This window comes from Megalobrama amblycephala, linkage group LG1, assembly GCF_018812025.1.
Source record: "Megalobrama amblycephala isolate DHTTF-2021 linkage group LG1, ASM1881202v1, whole genome shotgun sequence".
Classification (NCBI taxonomy): Eukaryota; Metazoa; Chordata; class Actinopteri; order Cypriniformes; family Xenocyprididae; genus Megalobrama; species Megalobrama amblycephala.
In genome coordinates this window covers 40,086,600-40,110,826 of record NC_063044.1, presented here as the reverse complement: position 1 = coordinate 40,110,826, position 24,227 = coordinate 40,086,600, and the positions used below count along the sequence as shown (strand labels likewise).

General features: G+C 36.8%; 2 protein-coding genes across 2 annotated transcripts; both read right to left on the bottom strand.

The window, feature by feature from the left end:
- Window positions 1–2,213: 2,213 nt before the first annotated feature.
- On the bottom strand, window positions 2,214–11,957 carry chst12a (carbohydrate (chondroitin 4) sulfotransferase 12a). The gene is made up of 2 exons (XM_048192689.1): window positions 11,374–11,957; window positions 2,214–7,576 (listed from the first exon to the last, which is right to left on the bottom strand). The coding sequence occupies exon 2, from the start codon at window positions 7,521–7,523 to the stop codon at window positions 6,213–6,215; it is 1,311 nt and encodes a 436-aa protein (XP_048048646.1). The 5' UTR covers window positions 7,524–7,576; window positions 11,374–11,957; the 3' UTR covers window positions 2,214–6,212.
- Window positions 11,958–14,053: 2,096 nt separating this feature from the next.
- Window positions 14,054–23,814, bottom strand: eif3ba (eukaryotic translation initiation factor 3, subunit Ba). The gene is made up of 19 exons (XM_048192681.1): window positions 23,570–23,814; window positions 22,991–23,183; window positions 21,439–21,558; window positions 20,035–20,092; window positions 19,792–19,920; window positions 19,522–19,679; window positions 18,989–19,120; window positions 18,824–18,890; window positions 18,694–18,740; window positions 17,877–18,087; window positions 17,718–17,790; window positions 17,510–17,632; window positions 17,338–17,416; window positions 17,112–17,250; window positions 15,401–15,526; window positions 15,230–15,307; window positions 15,015–15,123; window positions 14,602–14,713; window positions 14,054–14,516 (listed from the first exon to the last, which is right to left on the bottom strand). Exons 1-18 carry the CDS (start codon window positions 23,670–23,672, stop codon window positions 14,613–14,615), a joined length of 2,046 nt encoding a protein of 681 aa, XP_048048638.1. The 5' UTR covers window positions 23,673–23,814; the 3' UTR covers window positions 14,054–14,516; window positions 14,602–14,612.
- Window positions 23,815–24,227: the final 413 nt, after the last annotated feature.

The window sequence follows — 24,227 nt, the reverse complement described above, 5'->3', positions numbered from 1 at the left end:
GAGCAGACTTTGTGCCCTCAGTCCACGCGACCTATCGGCAGACCGTTTTCATTAGCATTTCTCATTAGAGTGCTGTTGAAAATGATCACGGTGACATGCACAGAAACCACTGGACCGACAAAAACTGACTAAAAGAGTGTGTCTACATTCATTAAACAGTTCTTCAGAGAATCCCTGTAGCTTAAAGACAAAAAGGGAGAGGTAGGAAATCAATTGGCAGTTCTGATTCAATTAATAAATGACAAAATACCTGCACGTCATTTTGATGTTTATCAAATTAAAATGGCAATCACTGAGCAAAACCCTTGGCAGGCATCTCATCTTCTATTTAACCTGAGAGGTCTGTTTGATATTGGTGGGAGTGAAACAGCTCTAACTGGTCTTAGGATCATGGTGTATACATTTTTGCCATCTAAAATCTCAGATCATTTAATCATTTCCTATTTATTTCAAATGTGCTTCTGTAGTGAATAATTAGTCATATTCCCACAGACCAAAGCGGTTTTATGAGTTCAGAAACAGAAACGGCTCTGGAGGCTTATTTAATAGGGTAAATATTGATTTTTAGATTATAAAATACTGAGTTTTTTTTAAGCAGGTTGCAGGCGTTTTTAATTCATCTTTTCGGTATAGCCTGTGGATGAAAATTATTATGCTGCATATCGCATTTATCTTTCATTGCAAATATCTTTAGGGTCACTATATTAAAATGTGGAAACTACCCAATCAGCTCTGCATACAAATAATCTATATTACACTTTTGATAATGATTATAAATCGTCTTTACTGACAATAACATTACTGTGCCATTCTTACTACTGTAAGTCCTTGCACCATACTTGCAAAACACAACAGATATTACAACCCTTCATGATCCAGGGTGAAATTTCTCATTTGCAGAGAGCCTACAGCTAGATCGATATAATGATGAAGAATGATGACAGTATCATTCGTAACATCCCTTCCAATTTTCATTAAAAGTTTTGAGTGATGTTTATGCGCATGCATAAAAATGGATAATATTTGTGTTGGAATCAAGACAAACAAAAAACCTGTCTTTTCTGGGTGTTTCTTGTAGCCATGGAGGGTGATGTAAAGGAAACAGCACCATCTGTGTGGCCCGAGTCGTGACCACAATGTTCCACACGCTGAACTTTCCCCAGTCAGAGGAAGACAGATTCCTGTCTGCTTCAGTACATTGGTAATACCTACAGCACACAAAAGAACACTCAAAATACAAGTCCTAACAGCTCCTCTTTTCTTAATAATGGCTGTATTATCCAACACGAAGACACTACAGGCAGTTTACCGAAGGTAGTGAGAAATATTTCAAAAACATATGTCTGGACACTGTGTTGATCACAAGACCAATCGGTTTATTACTATTAAAAAGCCTTTCAATGCCTTTGTAAGTTCCCGTTATTTGTCAGGGGTCGCCAACTTTGGCAAACGAACGAAGGGATAATCGCTGAAAGTCCCTTGAACTTGAACATTTTGAGGTAATTATTCTTCATAGTCACACAGCCTGTTTTATTAAGTTGGGTTCTATAAATAGTATTTTAACTGTTTGAGATTGTTTGTTGAACATGCAGTGAACTTGTGTACTTCTGTGCCATCTAGTGGTTATGAGGCTGTCAACATGTCAATACTCTGTAGTAGGAACATATTTTATGTATTTTTGTTAGGGATGCACAATATCTACCAGCCAATATACAGATTTTAAAAAATTTTATATATACATCTCTAGTATCAGCCCGATACAAATAAATGAATAAAAAAAAAAAATTATATATATATGTATATATGTATCGGGCTGATACTGGATATTTAATTGCATATTTTACATTTATATTACCTCTGTAGTCATCTAACACTCACATAAAGTTAATATTTAAAATCTCTCACACACACACACACACACACACACACAAAACCTGTTCAAATGAATTTTGAATGTTATCTTTAGCAAATATCAAAATGAATGTTTCATACTGTACATTATAATATTGTGATGGCTAAACTCAATTGTAGCATTTTAATTTTAACGTGTCATTGTAGTAGAAAAATTATATGTACAGTGCATATATTTATCAACATGTTTGAATCGCCCTTGTGTGTGTTTACAGTCAGGTTGAACATCAGCAGAGCTCTTTTACTGGTCCTTTTATAAATGAACAGCACTTCTGTAAAACAAATAACAGGCAGATAACAGCTTTACAGTGTTTTCACCATGCACTGACCTTTATTGTTTTTTTCTTTTGAAATTGAAGCATTAAATAATATCATAATAAATAAAAGAAGAGCTATGTACACTGGCCAATAGGGAAAAAGCAAACCAAACCAAATGTCAAGAAAACATTTTTAGGCTAAGACCTGATTTAATGTAACAAATGTTTCCCTTTTGCACTCAGCATGATCTCCTGAAAAATATTTCATGCAACTAAGAAATTCCTATGACTGAAAAGTACATCAGAATAAAAAAAAAAAATATTTTCTCATTAATATTGGCATGAAAACAATCACTAAACAATATAACACTTTTCTTTGTACAATGTGGCACCAACTGTATACAAAACACAGATTCTCATTCTGAAACAGAAATCAGCATAGGCAACTGCACACACGTGTTTTAAAAACTTTTTTTTCCTCATGTAACAGAACTTGTGGTTTATGAAATAAAAAAATTGGAACTGATGTGACAAAACTCAACAGCACTGCCTGAATTGTGGCTAAAAATCTGATCTTTTCCATGACGCAACACCTATTATAAGCACTACTACATTTTTTTTAGTAGGAGTAGGAGATTTGATTGTTTTAACTGCAAGTCAGAGACTTACAAAAATACTTTTTTGTGTGTGTAAACTTTTCTCCAAAGGCACTGCTACCAAATGGGCCCAAGAGAACTGTCTGAACTGGGGCGTCCCATTCCCTTTGGCCCATCACTTCCACAACAAACATGCTACACTTGTGCTCCACAGTATTAAATCCTATTCCTAACAATATATACCATGTAATCCACTTTCTTCCATCCTCTAATCTTTCACTGCCTTTAAGATTGGTTTTATACATGCGATCAGATGTGCAAAACGCGGCATGATGATGGAAAGTACAAGAAACACTTTCTTGGTGAAGAAAATACTATAAAAATAATCATAATAAACCCTTAAATACTTCTTTTGCACATGCCCACGCTCAAATCGCGACTAGAGGAGGAACTATAAACAAAACTGACATTTGTGCTTCAGCTGTCTAAAGCAATTTCACCGAATAACTCTTCCTAAGTAAGAAATAAATACCCTGTGCCTTCAATTATATCCCTAACAATATCCAAAAAGGCCATTATTTTACCAGAGCAAAAAACGGTGAATATCGTTTGCTACAGTATTCTTGAGTGATGCATATTTATGAAGGACTGCAAGGCAGGCATGCTAACATCTATAGCATGCTGCAGATCAGACCCTGCTACACACTAATAGAAGAAAAGGATCAAAATGATGAAAGGCAAAATTTCCTTGACAAGAACAGGCCATAATCTGAATACTTCAGCCTCGGTTACAAAGAAATCTCTTTTGATGTGAGTTAGTCCATTTCCATGCTTGTTGGAAAAAAAAAAAACATTTCCATGGAAACAATAACTGAGGTTTTGCGTATATTAAAAAAAAAAAAAAAAAAAAAAAAAAACACTTAAATGCACCATCTCAAAGAAAAGAAAAACTGCTGTAAGAGCAGATCCCTTTATGATTAAAAAAAATGTGTCAAATGTTTGCTTGCATTTCAAAATGTTAACAGATTTTTCCCCAAGGACAAAAGTGCCTTCACTTTTCACATTTACTTGTAAAAGTTTACAAAAATATTCTAAAATACTCTAATATGTGCACTTGTTAAATGTACAATACTTTTTTTTTTTTATTTCTTGTGATATTTTAGTTTGGTGGTTGTTTATTAACTAATACATACGACTATACAACTAAAAATGTCTCTTTCTGGGATTATAACATCCATTCTGACCTACATCCATCCAAATGATAAGAAAAATACTGATGAGGTGATGAGTTTTAAAACACTGTTCAGTATATTAAAAAAGAAAATTGTGCAGGCTTCACTGAGTAGGTAACCATCTAAATGTCTCTCTCCAAATTGACCATGAGTTCCATACAAATGCAAACAGTAACACATTTAGGAGGGGAATACTAGGAAATGGACTGAGGAAATGTAACCTGTGTGCAAGGAATGTATATTCACTACAGTATCACTTTCAATGCCCACAAGCTCCACAAAGACTTGAAGACTCTTTCACATGACTCACATCAGCGTTCCCCCAATGCACTGAACCATATAGTGCGAAGCATGAAGCTACAGCGTTTCTTTTCATGCTTTTTCATGTGTCGAGAGGTGCGTCCTGACGTGAACTACAAGGACCTAGGCAACACATGGACATAAACGCTCACAAACCCTTCACTAGTGACTACCCTGAGCTTTGATGTCAAAGGCAGCAGACCAGTAAAAACATCCAAAACACATTTCGAGTCCTTCAAAAAAAAAAAAAAAAAAAAAAAAAAAAAAAAAAAAAAAACAGGCACTGGTAAATCATCTAAAACAAAACTAAAATACAATGGCAATATAACTATAATATAAACTGGCAAAACAAACTACACTCTTAAAATAAAGGTTCTTTATTGGCATTGATGGTTCCATGAAGAACCTTTAACATCCATGGAACCTTTCCATTGGACAAAAGGGTTTTTTGTAGTGGAAAAAGGTTCTTTAGACTATGAAAATGTTCTTCACACTGGTTCTTTAAAGTAAAAGGTTCTTTGGGTTTCTTCTATGGCATCCCTTCACAAACCCTCTTTTTGAACCTTTATTTTTAAGAGTATTCAATAAAATATTTGTGAAAAATACTTTTGTACGAACGCGACATTGAAAAAAAATTGATACTGTTGCCATGAAGCAAGAAAGCATCCCCACAACTCAATTTATGGCCACGATTTATTAATTTGTCCCCTCATTTTAGTAAAATTTAATAGTTAATTTATTTAACCTGTTAACTGCCACACCCCCTTTTTGAGATGTGAAAATAGCTGTAGTTCATGAATGCTGAGCAGATTTTTGCAGACGTGAAAAAAAAAACTGTAAAAAAGGTTATAGATTGTTTACTGTAAACCAAATGTAATGAACTGAACATTTTTATACAAAACATATATTTTACAAAATAATTTGAACACTAAACTTGCTAGACAAATCAAAGCCATGTGTCTAAGTTGTGTTCCCAATTTTAAGTTGATATTACAAAAATTAAGCCCGCTGAAAGGATTTAAATTACCATTTCTATTGTAATGCAATGTCCAATTTCAAAATGACAAAATTCAGTTCAGAACTACAAACACAAGTAAAAAGTGTTAAAAAAAACTACAAAACATGGCGGATATGCGTGTCAGATGGTGAGAGGTTTAGATAAAAGTTTGAGTGACTAAAAATCAGTTTAACCTGATAAAAAATATTTATTTAATGTTATCTGTGTTATATTTCATCTGCAATAACAATGTGGACTTTTATAAAGATCCGTTTGGCCATTAACATTTAAATGCATCATTATGCATTAATACGAGGAAAGTTCTCCGCATGAAAGACCCACGACTGCAGATTAATGTGCTACTGCATTTCTCTCCGATACAGTAGGAAATTAAATGAAATGTGGAGGATTTAAGATGATTGACAGGCCAGTTTACGCTAACAGGATGCGACAGGGAGCACACTTAAAAGTATGTACTTTTTCTTCACAAAAAGAGTACATAGTTTTAGGGGGTAGTGTAAGTAGGCGAATTGAGGCGCAGCACATAACAAGGGAATTAATTAGTACAAAGTGGTCACAATTTAACTAAAACGAGGGAACTAATTTGTACAATGAGGGAACTTAATTCATGGCCACAGTATCTTGTTTTTGTCCAAGCACATAATGTACATGGCTTCATAGTTTTGAATGGCCATCAATAGAGGAACATGCTTTTTGAAAGCTGGTTTAATTTCAGTATCTACCTGCAGGACTTAACTTGACCATGCTAACTAAACAAACATTGAGTCATGTGAAAAAGCCTTAATAAACAGCATCATGTGAAAGAGCCACGGATTGATAACCAGGCAGCATGAACTCCTATCGCTGTGTTTGTGCTGTGAATCTTTTCAGCACCCCAGTAAAGTTGATGATCGAATTATCACTCATGTAACAGATTCTCTGGTTTGGAATATCCAAACAGTTTAAAGTCGGCTTCATAGAGCCTGTACAGCTCTTTTCTGTATTCCAATGGTATGTTGGCGAACCAGTCCTGCTCCCAACTGCTGACCGTTCGGTTACGATGACTTTGCGGGAACTCGACGACATTGTCTACGCGGAGAATCCGCAACAAATGCTCAGCATCCTCGTCCAAGGTCTCCAGCTTCCCCACAAAATCATAATTTATCTGACAGGGATGGCACAGACGGTACATTTGTCTCCAGTGCTCGTTGAAAGGCATCTCTTTCTCCGTGTTAGGATCCAATAAATACTGAACGAAATTTGAGAAAGACGGTCGAATCCCAGCGGCAAAAGCATCCACGACCGACGCTGGAGGATCCGAGTAATTGCTGTATTTTTTCAGCATGACAACAGCGAATCTCTTGTAGAAGTCCTCGTTCTCTTGATCGAATTTGTTGCGATAGGCAGAGATAAGTCGTACAAAAGGATCCCTGACAAACAAAAACTTGGTGTATTTCTTAAGCTTGATTTTCATGAGGTGCCGTGAGAACTTTCCATAGCGCTTCCAGAACTTGTTGAAGGTGAAGTGCAGGCTACTGTTATGGATGAGCTCCTGAGGAACATCTAGAGGGTCTTGGTAGGGCACGCCGTCCAATAACAGGCTCTCGCTCAAAACGATCATAATGCGCTTCCAGTTTGTGCAGGCCACCTTGGGAACGTAACAGTAAATGATTCCATGCCTGTCATCAACAATGAGGTGATCCAACTCTTTATTGGGTATGTCATCGAAAGTCCTGTTCTTTCCAGGGAAGTCTAAAAAACTTCTGTTACTGCACACATCTTGGATCAGCTGCTTTCTACTCTCTTGCCTCTGTTTTTTCTCAGGGTCAATTGGCGTCAGATGGATCTTCCACTCTCGCCTCGGGACAAATTTCTCTTCTGATTTCTCAGAGGACTGATTGTGAGGGTCTCCAGGGGGTGGCTCTCCTCTCACCTGTTCGGTGGGGTCTGCGGTTCCTTCTAAAAACTGGTTGACAAAAGCATCTATGTCCATCAAGAACGAGCCCTCTTTGTCTTCCTCTACTTTCTTTTCAGGGTCACGACGACCCTGTGGAGAGAGGCGGGACGGATGGGGCCCGGAGATGGTTGTGTGCAGGTAAAAATTAGAGGCCCCCACGTCATCCCAGTATATGATTATAAGAAGGATCATGAAGACGGCACCCACGATCATAAAAATGCGAAACAGTCTCGACTTTCCCATTTTGGTTGATTTAGACTGAGAAAGTGCCATTCTCACCTCAACTCCATTCCATAATCGACATCCCAGACTGCATGCATCATACTCTGAAGTAGAAGAAAAATCAGAAAAAGGTAGTCAAGACTGTGCCCAAACTAGTTGGTTCAATGTTTTGCAATACTGCGATTATCATTATTAGAGATCGACTGATATATCAATTTACTAATATTTTCCATGATATTTAAGCATTTTATCATAATCGGATATCGGTTTTGTAATATCAGATTTACCGATAAACGCCACCATCTTGTGGGTGTTTTGAGAATTGTGTGCAGGATCGCCATTACAGCGCATTTGAGGGGAGATGAGACAACAGCGTGTACAGGTACAGTATACTTACCTGTAAACTTAGTAAACTTCATTTAACATAACAGCCATTAATGCACAAATTAGATGTGTTACATAAATGCCTGAAATGTAGCTAGTTTATGCAGCTTGTATCTAAGCTCATGGAGTCACATAAGATAATCTGTCAAGTCCTGTCCAACAAAGATGTAACTTTGCATGAATTAAATAATACAGCCATGAATGAGCACATGTTGGAAATAAAAGCACTGAATTTAATTCTCTGTGTTGTCTATGCTCATCATTAGTCACGTCAAGTCGTCTGCATTTTGCTGGTCACTCAGCGGGTTGATGCTTAGGAAATGCTCCTCCAGCACGGCCATGGAACTTTTAAAGGTCCCGTTCTTCGTGATCCCATGTTTCAAACTTTAGTTAGTGTGTAATGTTGTTGTTAGAGCATAAATAAAATCTGTAAAATTTTAAAGCTCAAAGTTCAATGCCAAGCGAGATATTTTATTTAACAGAAGTCGCCTACATCGAACGGCCAGTTTGGACTACATCCCTCTACTTCCTTCTTTAATGACGTCACTAAAACAGTTTTTTGACTAACCTCCGCCCACAGGAATACACAAGAGTTGCGTTTGTAGAGTGTGTTTGTCGCCATGTCGTCGAAACGCTGTTATTTTCATCCCGCAGTCCAATCACCGGGTCTGATTCCGGCTCAAATTGATAGGGTAAAATTAAAGACATGTTTACAATAACACTGAGCGCGTGCATCTCCACGTTATGGTAAGAGGCGTGACCTTTCCGGGCAAGGAGCGCTAAGCTGCTGTCGAATCACAACACAGGAACCGCTGGCACAATCAGAACTCGTTACGTATTTCTGAAGGAGGGACTTCATAGAACAAGGAAGTCATCAGCCCGTTTTTATAACAGTGGAAACAGCGGTATACAGATAAGTAAATTATGTGAAAAATACTGTGTTTTTTTACACGTGAAACATGAACACATGTTATATTGCACACTATAAACACAATCAAAGCTTCAAAAAAACACGAAAAACGGGACGTTTAACAAGATTCACTTGTTTAAAACACCGTAATTATATAAACATTTACTATATAACCATTAATTCGCTAATAAACATACAAGTAAACAACTCTATGGGCGAAAAACTCCATCTCATTTTTTCCAAATTCAAAATCATCTGACATCATTGTTTTACCTTTTTTTTTGTAAAAGCTGTTTAGCTTAGTCTTGGCACGTTCGCTCTATAGACACTGGATCTTTGGCACCTCAAAATAATTGAGGTGAATAATTATTTATTACGAATTGTTCAAATTTTTATATTACATTTTAAGAATACTTTACCCATCAGCCGTATAAAATACACAACACCGCTGTATGTGGCATCAAAAGGCACGCACACTATGTAAACAAACCCCACATGCACAAGAAGCACATGGCAGAATGAGTGAAAGAGACGCATTGAATGAAAGTGCACGTTCACTCTCTGACAGCAGAGGGCGCTGACGGAACAGCAGAAATGCAGCGGTTACCCCGGAAACCCTGTTAACAAAGCAGCTGTGCTACTGAACAGTATTTAAAATGCGTCAAACAGCCATTCAGTTTTTTTGTATTCGCAATGTTGTTCATCACAGCACCAAATACTTAATGCTAAAAGGACTTAATGGGCTATTTATTTTTAATCTTAAACATTTTTATATTTTAATATGGACTACAACATGCCCTATAATAATTGAAAATTTTCTGATTATTTGTTATTGATCAGTAACACTTGATGAATTAAGGCTTCATAGTTAACATGTTAATTCATTATTACCAAACTGACAATGAAATACTTGTATTATAGCATTTATTAATCTTAGTTAATGTTAATTTCTAGTTAATGTTTATTAACATTACTAAAGTCAAAAGTTATAATTATTATTTAATGGACCTAAAACTAACAATGATCAGTTGTATCCTATTTTTAAACCAATATTTAAAAAAAAATACCTTCTGTAACAAATGTAGCTAATCTTAATGCATTAACTAATGTTAAATAATGAGACCTTATATAGTGTTACCTGTTGTTCTTTATAATTCTTTTGCTCTTTAATCATTTTACTTCATAATTTGTGTACTGCGTTATTGTATTTAAATGTTCAGAGGTTTTTTTGTTATAAGAAAAAGAGTTCTTAAACCTGTTATACTGTGACAACACTTTTTTTGCAACTTATTTCAATATCGTGACAATACAGTGATAAAAGCTTAAGCAATTATCGCAACATGAAAATTTGATACCGTCACATGCCTAATATGGAGAAAAATCCTGCAATGTTTTCCTCAAAAACCTTAATTTCTTTTCGACTGCAGAAAAAATGACGTAAACATCTTGGATGACATGGGGGTGAGTAAATTATCAGGAAAATTTAATTCCGAAGTGAACTAATGCTTTAACCAGTCAGCTCTTTTATTATCGGATGCTTTAAGATAAACATTTCAATATCAGTATTTCTTGTGCATTTATTTGGACAGCTGGCCATTATCACAAAAATAAATCCTGACAGGGTTTGTTTGAGCATAATAACCGCCTGACTGTACATTATCCCTCACATAATGTAAAGGGTTTTAGTTCAAACAGACTTATTTAGTAAGTAATGTAATATAACCCCCGTCAATGTTTATTCTGCCACAGGGGTCTCATATCATCACCCTGAAGGGGTTTACAGGCTATTTACTGAATAATAAATTAAATATTGATATGATTATCATCCTCCTGGCTTGTAGGGAGTGTGGAGACTGAATACGAACACAGCTCCACAGGAAACAGCAGTGAGTAATGTATCGTTGGAGCAAAACCATTGAATTCATCTGGAACATTTGGCTTGTGTCAAACCAAGAGGATGATTAACACCCAGCTATTGGCTCGTTTCGTGAATGGCGTCACAGCACAACACAATGATGTAGGTTACAAACAAAATATGCGTGCATAGTAGAGAGGCGTCATATAATCACTCAAAAACTGACATAAAGGTTCACGAGATGACTAACGTTACACGTGCGGATGTTTTCTATGTGTGATGATTTTTTTTTATTTAAATTCAGGTCAATTATTATTCGGGAATACACTGGACAGCTATACATTTGCCATGCTCTCATTTCAAAGGCAAATGCGAGCCCTCACATTCAGCTGGACACAATGCAGCTCTTTGACACCATCTCTCTCTTACTGTGGGAGGAAGCTGCAAACATTCGAGCTCGTCCGTGAAAACTCCTCTTGTGTGGATACTTTCTACTATGCTGCTCGTTTCGGTTAAACTGGGTGATACTGTGTTTTTTTCTTTGGCGAAATGAAGATATGAAACCAAATCTAGAGCAAGTGCAAAGACGAGACTACACCACTTTTTCCGTAGGAAGTCATCATGAAGCTACTCGTGTTGTGGATCGGTTGTGATTCGAGCACACGGAATATAAAGAACACTACATTTAGAAGGATATGATCGAAATGAATGTGTAACGTGTCTAAACGTGGCTGTAACGACCACGGTCTCACCTCATCGCAGGAGTCTGAATTTCTCGGCAGGCAGACGGCGTCAGCTGAAGAGGGATGTGCGCGCGGGGTGTTGACACAGCAGCGCTTCAGTGCTCCGCTCAGATATCGCGAGATTTCGGAGTGAACGTAAGGTTCTGCTGAACCCTTGAGTTTTGTCAGCAGAGACTCTTTCTTTCGCTTTTTGTGCTTTACTTGTCTTCTTAAAACTTTACAAAAGCGTGCGTTTTATACAAAATACCACATAATGACAGGGGTAAAAAAAAAAAAAAAAAAAAAAAACGAGTATCATAAACAATAGTTTTCGCCAAAATGCAACAGTTGTTAACGCTACTACAATAAAACTTTGGTGACTTAATTGGTATTAGGCAGCACCATCAAAAAGGAATTCAAATATGTTATAATTAACATATGCAACGATATGTTTATTATAGCAATATCTCAAATAGAGATCATGAGAACATATAAAATCAAACGTGAAGGAATTATATTCTATAATTCTATAACTTTCAAGACTTAATAAGATTTCTTAACTGAAAAAAAAAAATGCTTTTCTTACTTACCAGATATCTTAAATCAAGAAGCATTTTCTAGAATAGTAAAAAATATTGTCTTGTTTTCAGAAAAAAAATGTCAAAATTAAAGGGTTAGTTCACCCAAAAATGAAAATTCTGTCATTAATTACTCACTCTCACGCCGTTTTACACCCGTAAGACCTTCGTTCATCTTCGGAACACAAATTAAGATATTTTTGTTGAAATCCGATGGCTCCGTGAGGCCTGCATAGGGAGCAATGACACTTCCTCTCTTAAGATCCATTAATGTGCTAAAAACATATTTAAATCAGTTCATGTGAGTACAGTGGTTCAATATTAATATTATAAAGTGACGAGAATATTTTTGGTGCGCCCAAAAAAGAACAAAATAACGACTTATATAGTGATGGTCGATTTCAAAACACTGCTTCAGGAAGCATCGGAGCATAATGAATCAGCGTGTCGAATCAGCTGTTCGGAGCGCCAAAGTCACGTCATTTCAGCAGTTTGGTGGTTTGACACGCGATCCGAATCATGAATCTACACAAAAGATTAATTACGCTCCGAAGCTTCCTGAAGCAGTGTTTTGAAATCGGCCATAAGTCATTATTTTGGGTTTTTTTGGGCACACCAAAAATATTCTCTTCGCTTTACAATATTATTATTGAACCACTGTACTCACATGAACTGATTTAAATATGTTTTTAGTACATTAATGGATCTTGAGAGAGGAAATGTCATTGCTCTCTATGGAGGCCTCACGGAGCCATCGGATTTCAACTAAAATATCTTAATTTGTGTTCTGAAGATGAACGAAGGTCTTATGGGTGTAAAACGGCACGAGGGTAAGTAATTAATGACATTATTTTCATTTTTGGGTGAACTAACCCTTTAAGAATTTTTAGATATTTGGACTAGAAACAAGACAAAAACTCTTAAGGCCCGGTTTCAGACAGGGCTTAGCCTAAACCAGGATTAGGCCTTAGTTCAATTAGGATATTTAAGTAGATTTTTTAAATGTACACTAGAAAAAAAAAAACATTACTGGTGTTCATCTTGAGACAAAACAGTGGCTCTGATATATATAAAGTATCTCAGTGCAAGTTGCTTTCAGTTAAAACAGCTCAAACATGTATTTTAGTCTGAGACTAGCTTAAGCCTTGTCTGTGAAACCAGGGGTAAGAAAAGTATTTTTTGCAGTGTTAAAATTATATATATACAGTCAAACCTAAATGTATTCAGACACCTTGAACATTTCATTCATTAATACAGTTTATTCACTATAGTTTAAAAAATGGTAATAAAATATGACAAGATCTCAGAGTTAAACTGTCAGAAAAGTGTTATCTGACATAATTAAGATTAATTTTAAGCAAAACATGGTCAGGTCAAAGTGTCCTAATAATTTTTTTTATCTATTTTACTGGTAGTCCACTGTATGAAGAATTTTTGGGTATGTCACAGTTTACTTTATTTTGCTATCCTCACTTACATAAATGAACTATAGTGTCTTGCACCCACTAGTAAAAAAATATATCTATAAATCATTTTTGGTTTGACTGTACAATATATATATATATATTATACACACACACATACTGACATTATTTGATTTCCTTCAACTGCCCTGCCTATTTTATACATTAAGTATAGAAAAAATATATTAAATTCAGTCAGATGTTGCATAATTTCTAAACTCAAAATCTGTCCTTCAGTTAATCATTATTAAACTTACTTATTACACATTATAACTAAATTAAACTTACTCAAGAGAATAAAATGCTTAATAAAATTTAAATGTAAGTGATCAATAAGTAGACCAATAAATCATCCACTGATGACATTATTGCCAAAGGCATCATAAACACTAAGTGCAGTTCATAGATCCATTAAAAAGGTAAAGTAAAAATTGGGGGTGGGGGCATTGTTGTAGTACAAAGGTTGAAACTAAGACAACTTGAATGTCAAATAATACTGAATGGATATTTCCTTTATACTTTTTCCAACATTTCCCAAAATCCCTGATATTGTTACTGCACAAAAATATTATTCTTGTCCAAAATATACTCTTTATCAACTCAAGCTCAGTAAGGCAGAACTAGCAAAAGTTTTATCAAGTTCAACAATAGAGAAAAACAACAAAAGACTTCAATTTCACTTAACTTTATTCCCTTGTTGTGCATTTAATATCAGGTAATCTGAATGGAGGAGGATACAGACCACTGTAGTGCCATTTTTGCACACTAGAGTACAAGTTTGCCTTTTGGAAAATCTTAGGAAACAAAAAGTTTTCCTTCAGTGAGATGATGTAAAAACAGTTTGTGGCATTTTGTGCCATGGTAACACCCTTTTGATGAGGTAGATCAACCAAAGGCAGGAACAAGAACACGTTACGATCAGATCCACCAAGAGCAAGCCTGGATGATGTTGGCAGGGCAGCTTCTCCTAGAGCGGGATGATTTTGTCAAAAAGCAGCAGTCAACAGTGGCACCAAATTCTCCTTCTGCAGCGACCAGTATTAAAAGGCACTTGACTGATGATAACAAGGAACACTCTTATTGGGGGATCTCTCAATTTGCTAGCCCACACTCCTCCAAAAAAAAACGGATACTGAAAATAAGAAAACAATACAATTACGATTGTGCCAAGGTATTACAAAGACCATATCGGAGTAATATCGCTGCACATACAGTACCTGCTGTTGGATTACAGATCTCCGATGGGGATAATTTCTTCATTGATGAAAAACTCAATGGTCTCTTCCTCCCAGTCATCGATGTTGCTCTCTAGCTCATCAGTGTCCACACCTGGAAAAGATCAGAAAATCCAGTGATGACTAGAATAGTTTAAAACTCATACTCAGCCTCTAGGAAGGGCTGTCACAATAATTACATTTCTGTTGACAATTAACTGTCACCGACTGAGCCTGGTTTCTCCCAAGGTTTTGTCCCCCCTCCATTCTGTCACCTGATGTAATTTGGGTTCCTTGCCACTAGCTATGTTTCCATCCACCCATTTTTATGTGCATTTTGGGATATCACATTAAAACAAAAAATCGTCTATCGGCCCAACCCTATGCTGAACAGAGCCATTCTCAGTATTAGTTACCTCCTCTGAGTTCCAGGCGCAGAGGTCTCTGCTCCTGGTACATTTCTGTGGCTCTCTCACGGTACTTGCGATACTCCTCCATCATGGCACGTCTCTTGTCCACCAGTTCCTGTAAAGCACAAGGCACTCATTTAAATTTGAGCACAAAAAACTTTAATCTGCATGTAAATACTGTGTGCGTCAGAAAGAAAAAAATTAACAGATCAATCTCATACCTTTGATGCCTTGGACTGACTGAGACGATCTTTCTGCTCAAAGATCTTGGAGTATTTCTTCAAGTCCTTCTTAATGAGCTGTGGGTTTCAAAAGGCAAGGTAGGGTTAGAATTCACTCTAAAGGGAGCTGACAGTGTAATAAGAGTGACCCTGCATCTGACCCCATCCCACCTTTATTTCCTCTTGAGACAGGAGAGAGGGTGGACGGGGCCTCCACAGCAGCTGGCAGAAGCGTTCCTTGTTGTTCTTCTGCAGCAGACGGCCCTGGAATGTCCACAGCCAGAAGGCGTTGTCCACCTAAATCAATAAAAACATTTTTTACCAAAGGGCTTCTGAGATGCATTTCCCACCCAAACACATTAAACAATAATAAAAAAAACACTGCCATTGTCCCCATTTATGCTCCCATTAGGGTCCATTCTTAGGAAGTTTTGTTTCAGTGTTATGCAGACGACACACAACTTTACCTGCCATTGAAATGAAAAGATGCCGGCCCTTTGAAACTACTGTTGGACTGCTTCAAGGACATTAAAGCTTAGAAATGTTTTACATCTTAATGAAAGCAAAACTGATATGAGATTAGCCCCAAATAGAAGTCGCACGGTGCTCTCTACTTCCCTACACTAAATCCACTGTTAAAAATGAATAAGGGTTTAATAAGGGACACTTTAAACTTGATAAATAGGTCAATTCTGTGGCAAAATCGAGTTTATCATCAGTTATGGCTTTTATCTAAGGTCAAGTTTTTTGTCATTTAACAACCTTGAAAGGTTTATATGTCTTTATTTCATCTCGTTTGGACTATTGTAATACCCTCCATGTTGGTGTCGGTCAGACCTCTCTCTCCCGCTTGCAGTTAGTGCACATTTCCAGTGCATTTTAGGATTGATTTTAAGGTTTTGGTACAAAGTTTTGGTGTAAGTCCATAAACGGGCTAGTCCCAACCTACCTTTCTAACCTTATACAACCACACGTCCCATCAAGGTCCTTTGGGTCTTCTGACCACATGCTTCTGGCTGTCCCTAGAGTAAGGTTGAAGCACAGGGGAGAGTGTGCTTTTGCCCATAAACTCTGGAACAATTTACTACGGTCTGTGAGGCTGGCCCTAACATTGTCTGCCTTTGAATCTAATCTTAAAACATATTTTTATGCTTTGGTGTTTGATTCAGTTTGAGAGCTGTGTTTTTTTGTTTGGTCTCTTTGTTGTTTGTTTTATAGCCCTGTATGTGCAGCACTTTGGTCAACTTGTGTGGTTTTTTAAATATGCTTTAGAAATACGATAAACCTGAACAATAACATAAAATTTATTTCAAAAATGGGTATTTTGTACAAGCATTTAAACATACACTACCATTCAAATGTTTGGGGTCGGTAAGATTTTTTATATGTTCTTGAAGGAAATGTTATGCTCACAAATTTATGCATTTATTGATAAAAATACATTAAAAATAGAAACACTGTGATGCATTAGAATTAAAAAACAAAATTTTAAAAATAAAAAAAATGTATTCTTGTGATCAAAGCTGAATTTTTCAGCATTATTACTCCAGTCTTCAGTCACATGATCCTTCAGAAATCATTCTAATATGCTGATCTGCCTCTCAAGAAACATTTCTTATTATGAATGTTAAAAACAATTGTGTTGCTTAATATTTTTGTGGACAATTTTTTTTTTTTTCAGGATTCTTGGAATAGCAATGTCGTTTCTCTCACTTTTGATCAATTTAATGTGTCCTTGCTGAATAAAATTATTTAATTTCTTAAAGAAATATCTTACTGACCCCAAACTCTTGAAAGCTAGTGTAATTACACAACAAATATCACATATAATTTTTGATGACATGCAACATGGATGTTTATGCATTTGAATCAGTTAAATTACCTTGTGACTCCACCAGGAGACAGATGTCACAACATATCGTCCAGTGGGGTCCCATTCCACGTCTGAGGCCATGTAATGCTCTGCGATGTTCATCATGGTGCAGTCTGACGTGTCCACAAAAGCAAGAGCGCCATTCATGCTACAGGACAAAACATTTGAAATTATACAAATGAACCACTATAAAAGTAAATGCATTCAAAAAAATTTTTTTTTCTTGAGTACAGACCTCCTCAACCCAGCCAAGACCAAAAACTGCCCCTGTGGACTCCAGAAGATGCTGTTTGCCTGTTGCTTGTCAAACATTTCTGAAACAATACATTTGTGGATTAATATTTATTTCATGCACATATCTAAAAACTTTCTGTCAAGAGAAATGCGTTTACAACATGAACACTCACTTATCAAGTCAATTTTGCCATTGTTCTTCACATGGTAGAACGATGCACTGATTCTGGGAGATTCACCATGAAGCACAGCAAACTTGCTGCCATTTGGTTCCCAAGCAAAAGCAATGATGCTCTCTGTAGATGGGTAGAGAAATCAGTTCCAACAGTATTTATAAAAGACAGTCAGAAACAAGAAATAGCAATATAATCCCATCTTTACCTTTCATCTCCACCACATCCACAGGCACCTGCTTCTCTCTCATTCGGAAGATCTCAAAGTTGGTGACAACACCCTGAAGTACAAACAGAATTGAGCAAATCCATCCAAGGAAATATTTACATTTAAGCTGGTAGGGCAAATTCAAGGCAGCTCTTATACCTGCGTTCCTTTGGGTGTTCGGTCCACCTTCACGCAGAGATAGTCTCCATTTTTCTGCCAGTGAAGTTTACAGTCCACAACATTAAAGAGGTTGCGGACTCTGATCTCGTTCCTTGATGGAAGCTGCATGAGTGTTACCCTTGCTGGGATGTCTTTATCCTCAGGAACCCAGAATGCAATGATGTTATCACCAGGTGACCAGGAGAAATCCCTGTGGACATAACATTCATGTTACATTAAAATGTATCTTTAAAAAAAACACACACATCAAGAAGATAAATATTACAGTGTAATGAATAGTGATAAATAGACTGTTTTAAATATATACTGTTTAAAAAATAAAAACTGTAATTATTTTTAAATTGTTTATTTTTAAAGAAATTAATACTTTTATTCAGAAAGGACTTATGAAATTGATTAAAAGTGACAGTAAAGAGACGTTTATGTTACAAACGATTTCAAACTGTTACTTTCAATTCAACGAATCACCAAAAAAATGCATCACAGTTTGTCAAAATATGAAGCAGCACATCTATTTTCAACATTGATAATAATAAGAAATGTTTCTTGAGCATCAAAGCAGCAGATTAGAATGATTTCTGAAGAATCATGTGACACAGAAGACTGAAGTAATGGCTGCTAAATTCAGGAATAAGTTACATTTTAAAATAAATTACAATAGAAAACAGTTATTTTCAATTGTAATTTTGATATAATAATTGCAAACTTGGTGAGCATGAGAGATTTATTTCAAAAACACTGAAAATTCTTACTTTTAACTCCAAACTTTTGAACAGTTTTCACCAGTTTTACTCACTTAATTCCGTTTATCTTCAAACTCTTCTTGTCCAAAAGACCCATCGACTACAAAAGAAGACAATTTGATTTGTTAATTAAATAAAATCAGAGTATTTTCCAGCTGTGCGTCTCTGACACAAGACACTTACTGGAGTCTCGTAGATGCTCAGTGTGTCCAGCGTCATTCGGGCAAAGAACTTCCCATCTGGACTCCACCTGAGCAGAACAAGTTTTAGATTGAGTAATTATATTCCAGTTCAACTATAATCAAATTAGTAACACATGCCATGAAAATCAACTCAAACCACACTTACTTGAAAATTGGCCAGTGGGCAGAGCTCTCACAGTGAAAGCCTCTTTTCTTCTGTCCTGTGAGAACATCCCAGATAATGATCGCCTGCGGGTCATCTTTAGTGTCCATAAGAGGGCTGAACGTGACAACATATCTGCAGACACGAATTACATTAAAAATGCGAGTTTAAAAGCATGAAAAAGAAAATATTCATCTGAATGTACCATGTAACACACAATAACACATTGAAAAATGTTATGCTACTTTAAAGATGTCTTTGAAAATATATGAAGTAGTGACTGAATGATTTACCCGCCATTATTTGGCTACTTTTAGATTATCACCATAAACTGAATTATGAGAGTACGTACTCAACAAGAGTTAGTTCATTCTGAAATCTCTATATATGTAGTAATAATGATATAACATTAATAAAAATCATCATCATCATCATAAAATAAATTATGCTTTTCCACTTATGTGAAATGAGTATGCATTGTGTATACATTTAATCTCGTTACAAGAACCGATTTCTGGGTCAAGTATGTGGCATACCTCTCACAGGGAGAGAAATCAATGAGCTGAACCCCCTGATGACTGAACCTCTGGATCTGCTTGAACTTCTCCCCACCCCACAGAGCAATGCCTCTCTGATGGAATGTGGCCAGGTAGGTGCCTTTTGGAGACCAGCGCACGTATGTCTCGGTCCAGCGCTACAAGCAAAATGTAACAAAAAAGATACTGAATACAGTATGCACGGCCACATGGTTATATTTTAAAGATGAATGGTTGAACGCTCCTAAAAATAACACTATTATAACTCACCGCTCTCTCCTCCACTTCAATTGGCTCCTTGACATCATTAGCAAATATGCCCGTCCTTTCACCAGAGTCATAGATTACGCTGTACTGATCACGACAGTCAGGATCCTCTAACCAGTGACGCAGATTTCCCTGAGACCGAAACATAACATGTTTAACAAGAAGCATATTAAATTTAAAAGTAGGCAGGATCGTCAAGTTTGGATTACACACGAATCAGAAAAATTCTTAAGAATAACTACTCACAAAATCTTTAAAGGGCTGCTTCTCAGGAGCTTCCCACTCATCACAGATTGACATGTACCTACAGAAACAAGAAACTTTAGTGTTTATAATCACCAAGGCTGATATATCACATTGGCTTATTTTTTTATATATTTTTTGGCCTATAAGTGTGCTTTTATCAGGACTTTTAAATAAGTATAAATTTAATTGTAGTAAAGGGCCATTCACACCAAAAATGTTATATAAAGACAATAACCATATCATCCACACCAATGCAAAATATCAGCGCATGCACATTCTTAACCCAATTATGCTTAGTAAGCTGACAATGTATGTGGTCATGTAAACGTGTTAAAGGATTAGTTCATTTCAGAATTCAAATTTCCTGATAAATTTACTTGTCTTTCTTTCTTTCTTTCAGTCGAAAAGAAATTAAGTTTTTTGAGGAAAAAATTTCTCTCCATATAGTGGACTTCAATTGGGATCAACGGGTTGAAGGTCTAAATGACAGTTTCAGTGCAGCTTCAAAGGGCTCTACACGATCCCAGATGAGGAATAAGGGTCTTATCTAGTGAAATGATCTGTCATTTTCTAAAAAAATAATAATTAAAAAAAAAGTGTATATACTTTTTAACCACAAATGCTCATCTTGCACTAGCTCTGCGATGCGCCACGCATTACGAAATCACGTTGGAAAGGTCATACATGACGTAGGCGGAAGTATCTCATTTTCTCCTCCAACTTCAGAATCATCCAACATCGTTGTTTTACCTTTTTTTTTTTTTGTAAAGGCCGTTTGACTTAATCTTTGCACATTTGCTTTGTAGACACTGGATTGGTACTTCCGTCTACATCACACGTGACCTTTCCAAAGTGATTACGTTTTGTGGGGCACATTGCAGAGCAGTGCAAGATGAGCATTTGTGGTTAAGTATATAAATTAGTTTTTTTTTTAGAAAACGACAGATCATTTCACTAGATAAGACTCGTATTCCTCATCTGGGATCGTGTAGAGCCCTTTGAAGCTGCACTGAAACTGTAATTTGGACCTTCAACCCGTTGATCCCAATTGAAGTCCACTATATGGAGAAAAATCCTGGAATGTTTTCCTAAAAAACCTTAATTTCTTTTTAACTGAAGAAAGAAGGACATGAACATCTTGGATAATATGGGGGTGAGTAAATTATAAGGAAAATTTTTATTTTGAACTGAACTAACCCCTTTTTCCTTTATAAAAGTCATAAACGACTTCGGCATAAACTGATTGACACAGCTAGCCACCTACCCCGATACCGTAAACAAATGTATGCACGTGTATGAAACGTGACAGGAAAGAGTCCTCAGCATCAGCCATCAAAAAATACTAATCGGTCGAACACCATTTTAGATGCGGTCACAATAACAGCACAATAAAGGACAACATACTTGTCAAAGTCAGTGAACAGATTGACACGGAAAGTGTGCTGCTTGTCCAGCTTGTAGCCATCAGCATTCTTGACTGCTTCATGAGCGTGACTTGGTGCAGAATACTCCAGGAAAATATACCTGTGAAGATGAAGCACATTCATTATTACAGTTCAAAGACTAACAATACAAGCACCATGCTTTTTCATAACAGGAAGCATATTAGTCAGTATTAACATGTATAACAGGTTACAAAAGTACTGCCAGAGGTGTAAAGTACTTGAGTAAACATAATTAGTTACTGTGTTTAAGTATCTTTTTGGCTACTTTGTAGTTGTACTGAAGATATTGGCAACTTTTACTCTCTACTTGACTACATTTTTGAGCAAGTAAATGTACTTTTTACTCCACTACATTTGTGATGTGTAACACAATTACACATTACATGTTGCATGCCACCTAACTTTCTCTGCAGCAGATTGTTTCTGCTATAAAGAAGCGATATTGACATCTAAGTGCATTGAAGGTACTATATCTTGTGCGTTTTGCCTTTACTCACCCAAAACTTGTCAACAAGGATACTTTTAGTGAATGTGAGTGCATTAGCAGTAAGTTGCTGATCGCAGGTGTTTGATTTATTAGATGAGGAAACGACTGCAGCTACTGATGAGGCTCAAACCAGCACATACTTTGACTATTCAATTTTACTTAACATTGTTTTATTTATCCGCTATATTGACAAGACCGTTTTGAAGGATATTGGTTTACTTATGGCCACTTGAGCTGAACTGAGACTTGAGAGTTTGTAGACGTTTAAAAGGTTGTTGTGTCGAACTTGATTTATTGCAACATTGAGGTGTTCTGTTTTATTTTGATTTTAGAAAATAAACTTGATTTCTCATCTTACAAATCAATTGTTTCTTATTTTCACCGGCATGTCTCTCAGGACTAGTGCATCTCTGAGCCTACATTCAGCATGAGTAAAATACTTAAATACTGTTAAAATCAGATACTCTTAGACTTTTACTCAAGTCATATTGGAATTGGTGACTTGTAACTTCTAATGGAGTCATTTTCAATGTAAGGTATCAGTACTTTTACTCAAGTATGGTTTTCAGGTACTCTTTACACCTCTGAGTACTGCATCCATACTTCGGTAAAGTTGGTTTTATATTCGCACATTCGGACATCCGTATTCAATAGCCTTGTTAATCACACTACATTGGACATTCAGTGGACATTCACAAGTAAATATGCCATTAAAACAATACTTGCCTATTTTGATCGACTGTGAAATATGTTGTAAGTTGACAATCGTTGGTTGTCAATATCATGTCGCTGCTTAAAATTCGCAAACATTAATTTATTGCACATTTATTGGAAAGTCTGAATTTATCAGAAGTCCGAATGTGCGAATATAAAAACCAACTTTACCGAAGTTGCATCCATGCATCTATTTTAAATAAGCATATCCGTTTAAAAAACTCTGTAATATATACAAGAATCATTCGCCATTTGACAACGATGGAGCATCCCTACTTCCCCTTGCACACCCATGCAAACTATAAGCTACCCCTTGGTCTTTCCATCTGCGTCCGGGTAGAATTCATTGGTGATTCTGCCAAACTTTGAGAAGATCTTGTGGATGACGTTCTTGAGTTTCTCCAAGCGATCTGGTCCGACCTGAGGGACATTATCAACCACAATGACCGAGTCGATGCCGTCCGCCTCCTGAGGTTTCTCCTTGAGAACATCCCCCAGTAGCTCTGCATACAGAAAAACCATCCAATAAAGACTCCATCAACATGTTATGGGTAAACAGATGCTACCATTAACTTTCTGAAAATCAAGAGCAAACCAGCTGCTAATGCAACGCAACAGCGCTACTGTGACACGCGCGCGTCTATTTCCCTGAAGCTGCTACGATGCTTTTGTCCTGCTCGCGCACATGCTGAACTTTAGCTATGACGCTTTAACTGGATTAAAGAGCATTTACTCCTAAGCAGGGTGGTTGAGCAGCATCAAGGGTCACTAAACAATGAATCCGAATGGTGTTGGTGTTAGTTGCGCGCTGGCATGTTGATCTTTAGGGTTGAGTGTGCGACTCGTAGCGCGTTAGCAGGAGGGCTATTATATCGCAGGCCTCTCTTACCCTGATCACTGATGTCATCCACGAAATCCTCCGGATCACTGAACGAGGGCTCTTCTCCGTCGTCATACTCCATCTCGGCCTCCATATTCTCCGTATCTCGCATTGAGAGATCGATCGCTGTCAGTATGGGCTGGTGAAAAGGCGGTGGTAAATTTCAGAGCAGTAATCCAGAGATTTTTCTCACTCGGCCATGTGCAAAGCAACCGGCGCCAACCACTGCGAGCGAGAGAAGGACCGTACCATGTGTGCGGAGAGCGGGTGGAGGCTCTCAGTGATTATTTAGTACTCATGTACAACACAAATATGGGAGCAAAATGACATTTTAATGTAATACAGCAGTGTATGTCCTTATAATTTTATCACTTTGGTTCAAATGCGCTAAATGCGTCGTTTTACAACGAAATGTGGCATGCTTGACCCCTTTTTTGATAACGTGGTATTTCCCTGTGCTTATCTCTGTGAACTTCCTGTTCATGTGACAAGTACCTCCCTTCTGAATATGCGTACTTCACTACTGTAGTATGCAAAAGGCTGTCATAGTGGGACTCAGTTTGCGAGTCCACCTAGACTAGGAGGCCTAATAGGATGTTCAGAGAGATGAACAAAAGGAAAGACCAAGTAGATAGAGTGTATATGGGTCAATGACGTGACGGGTCGT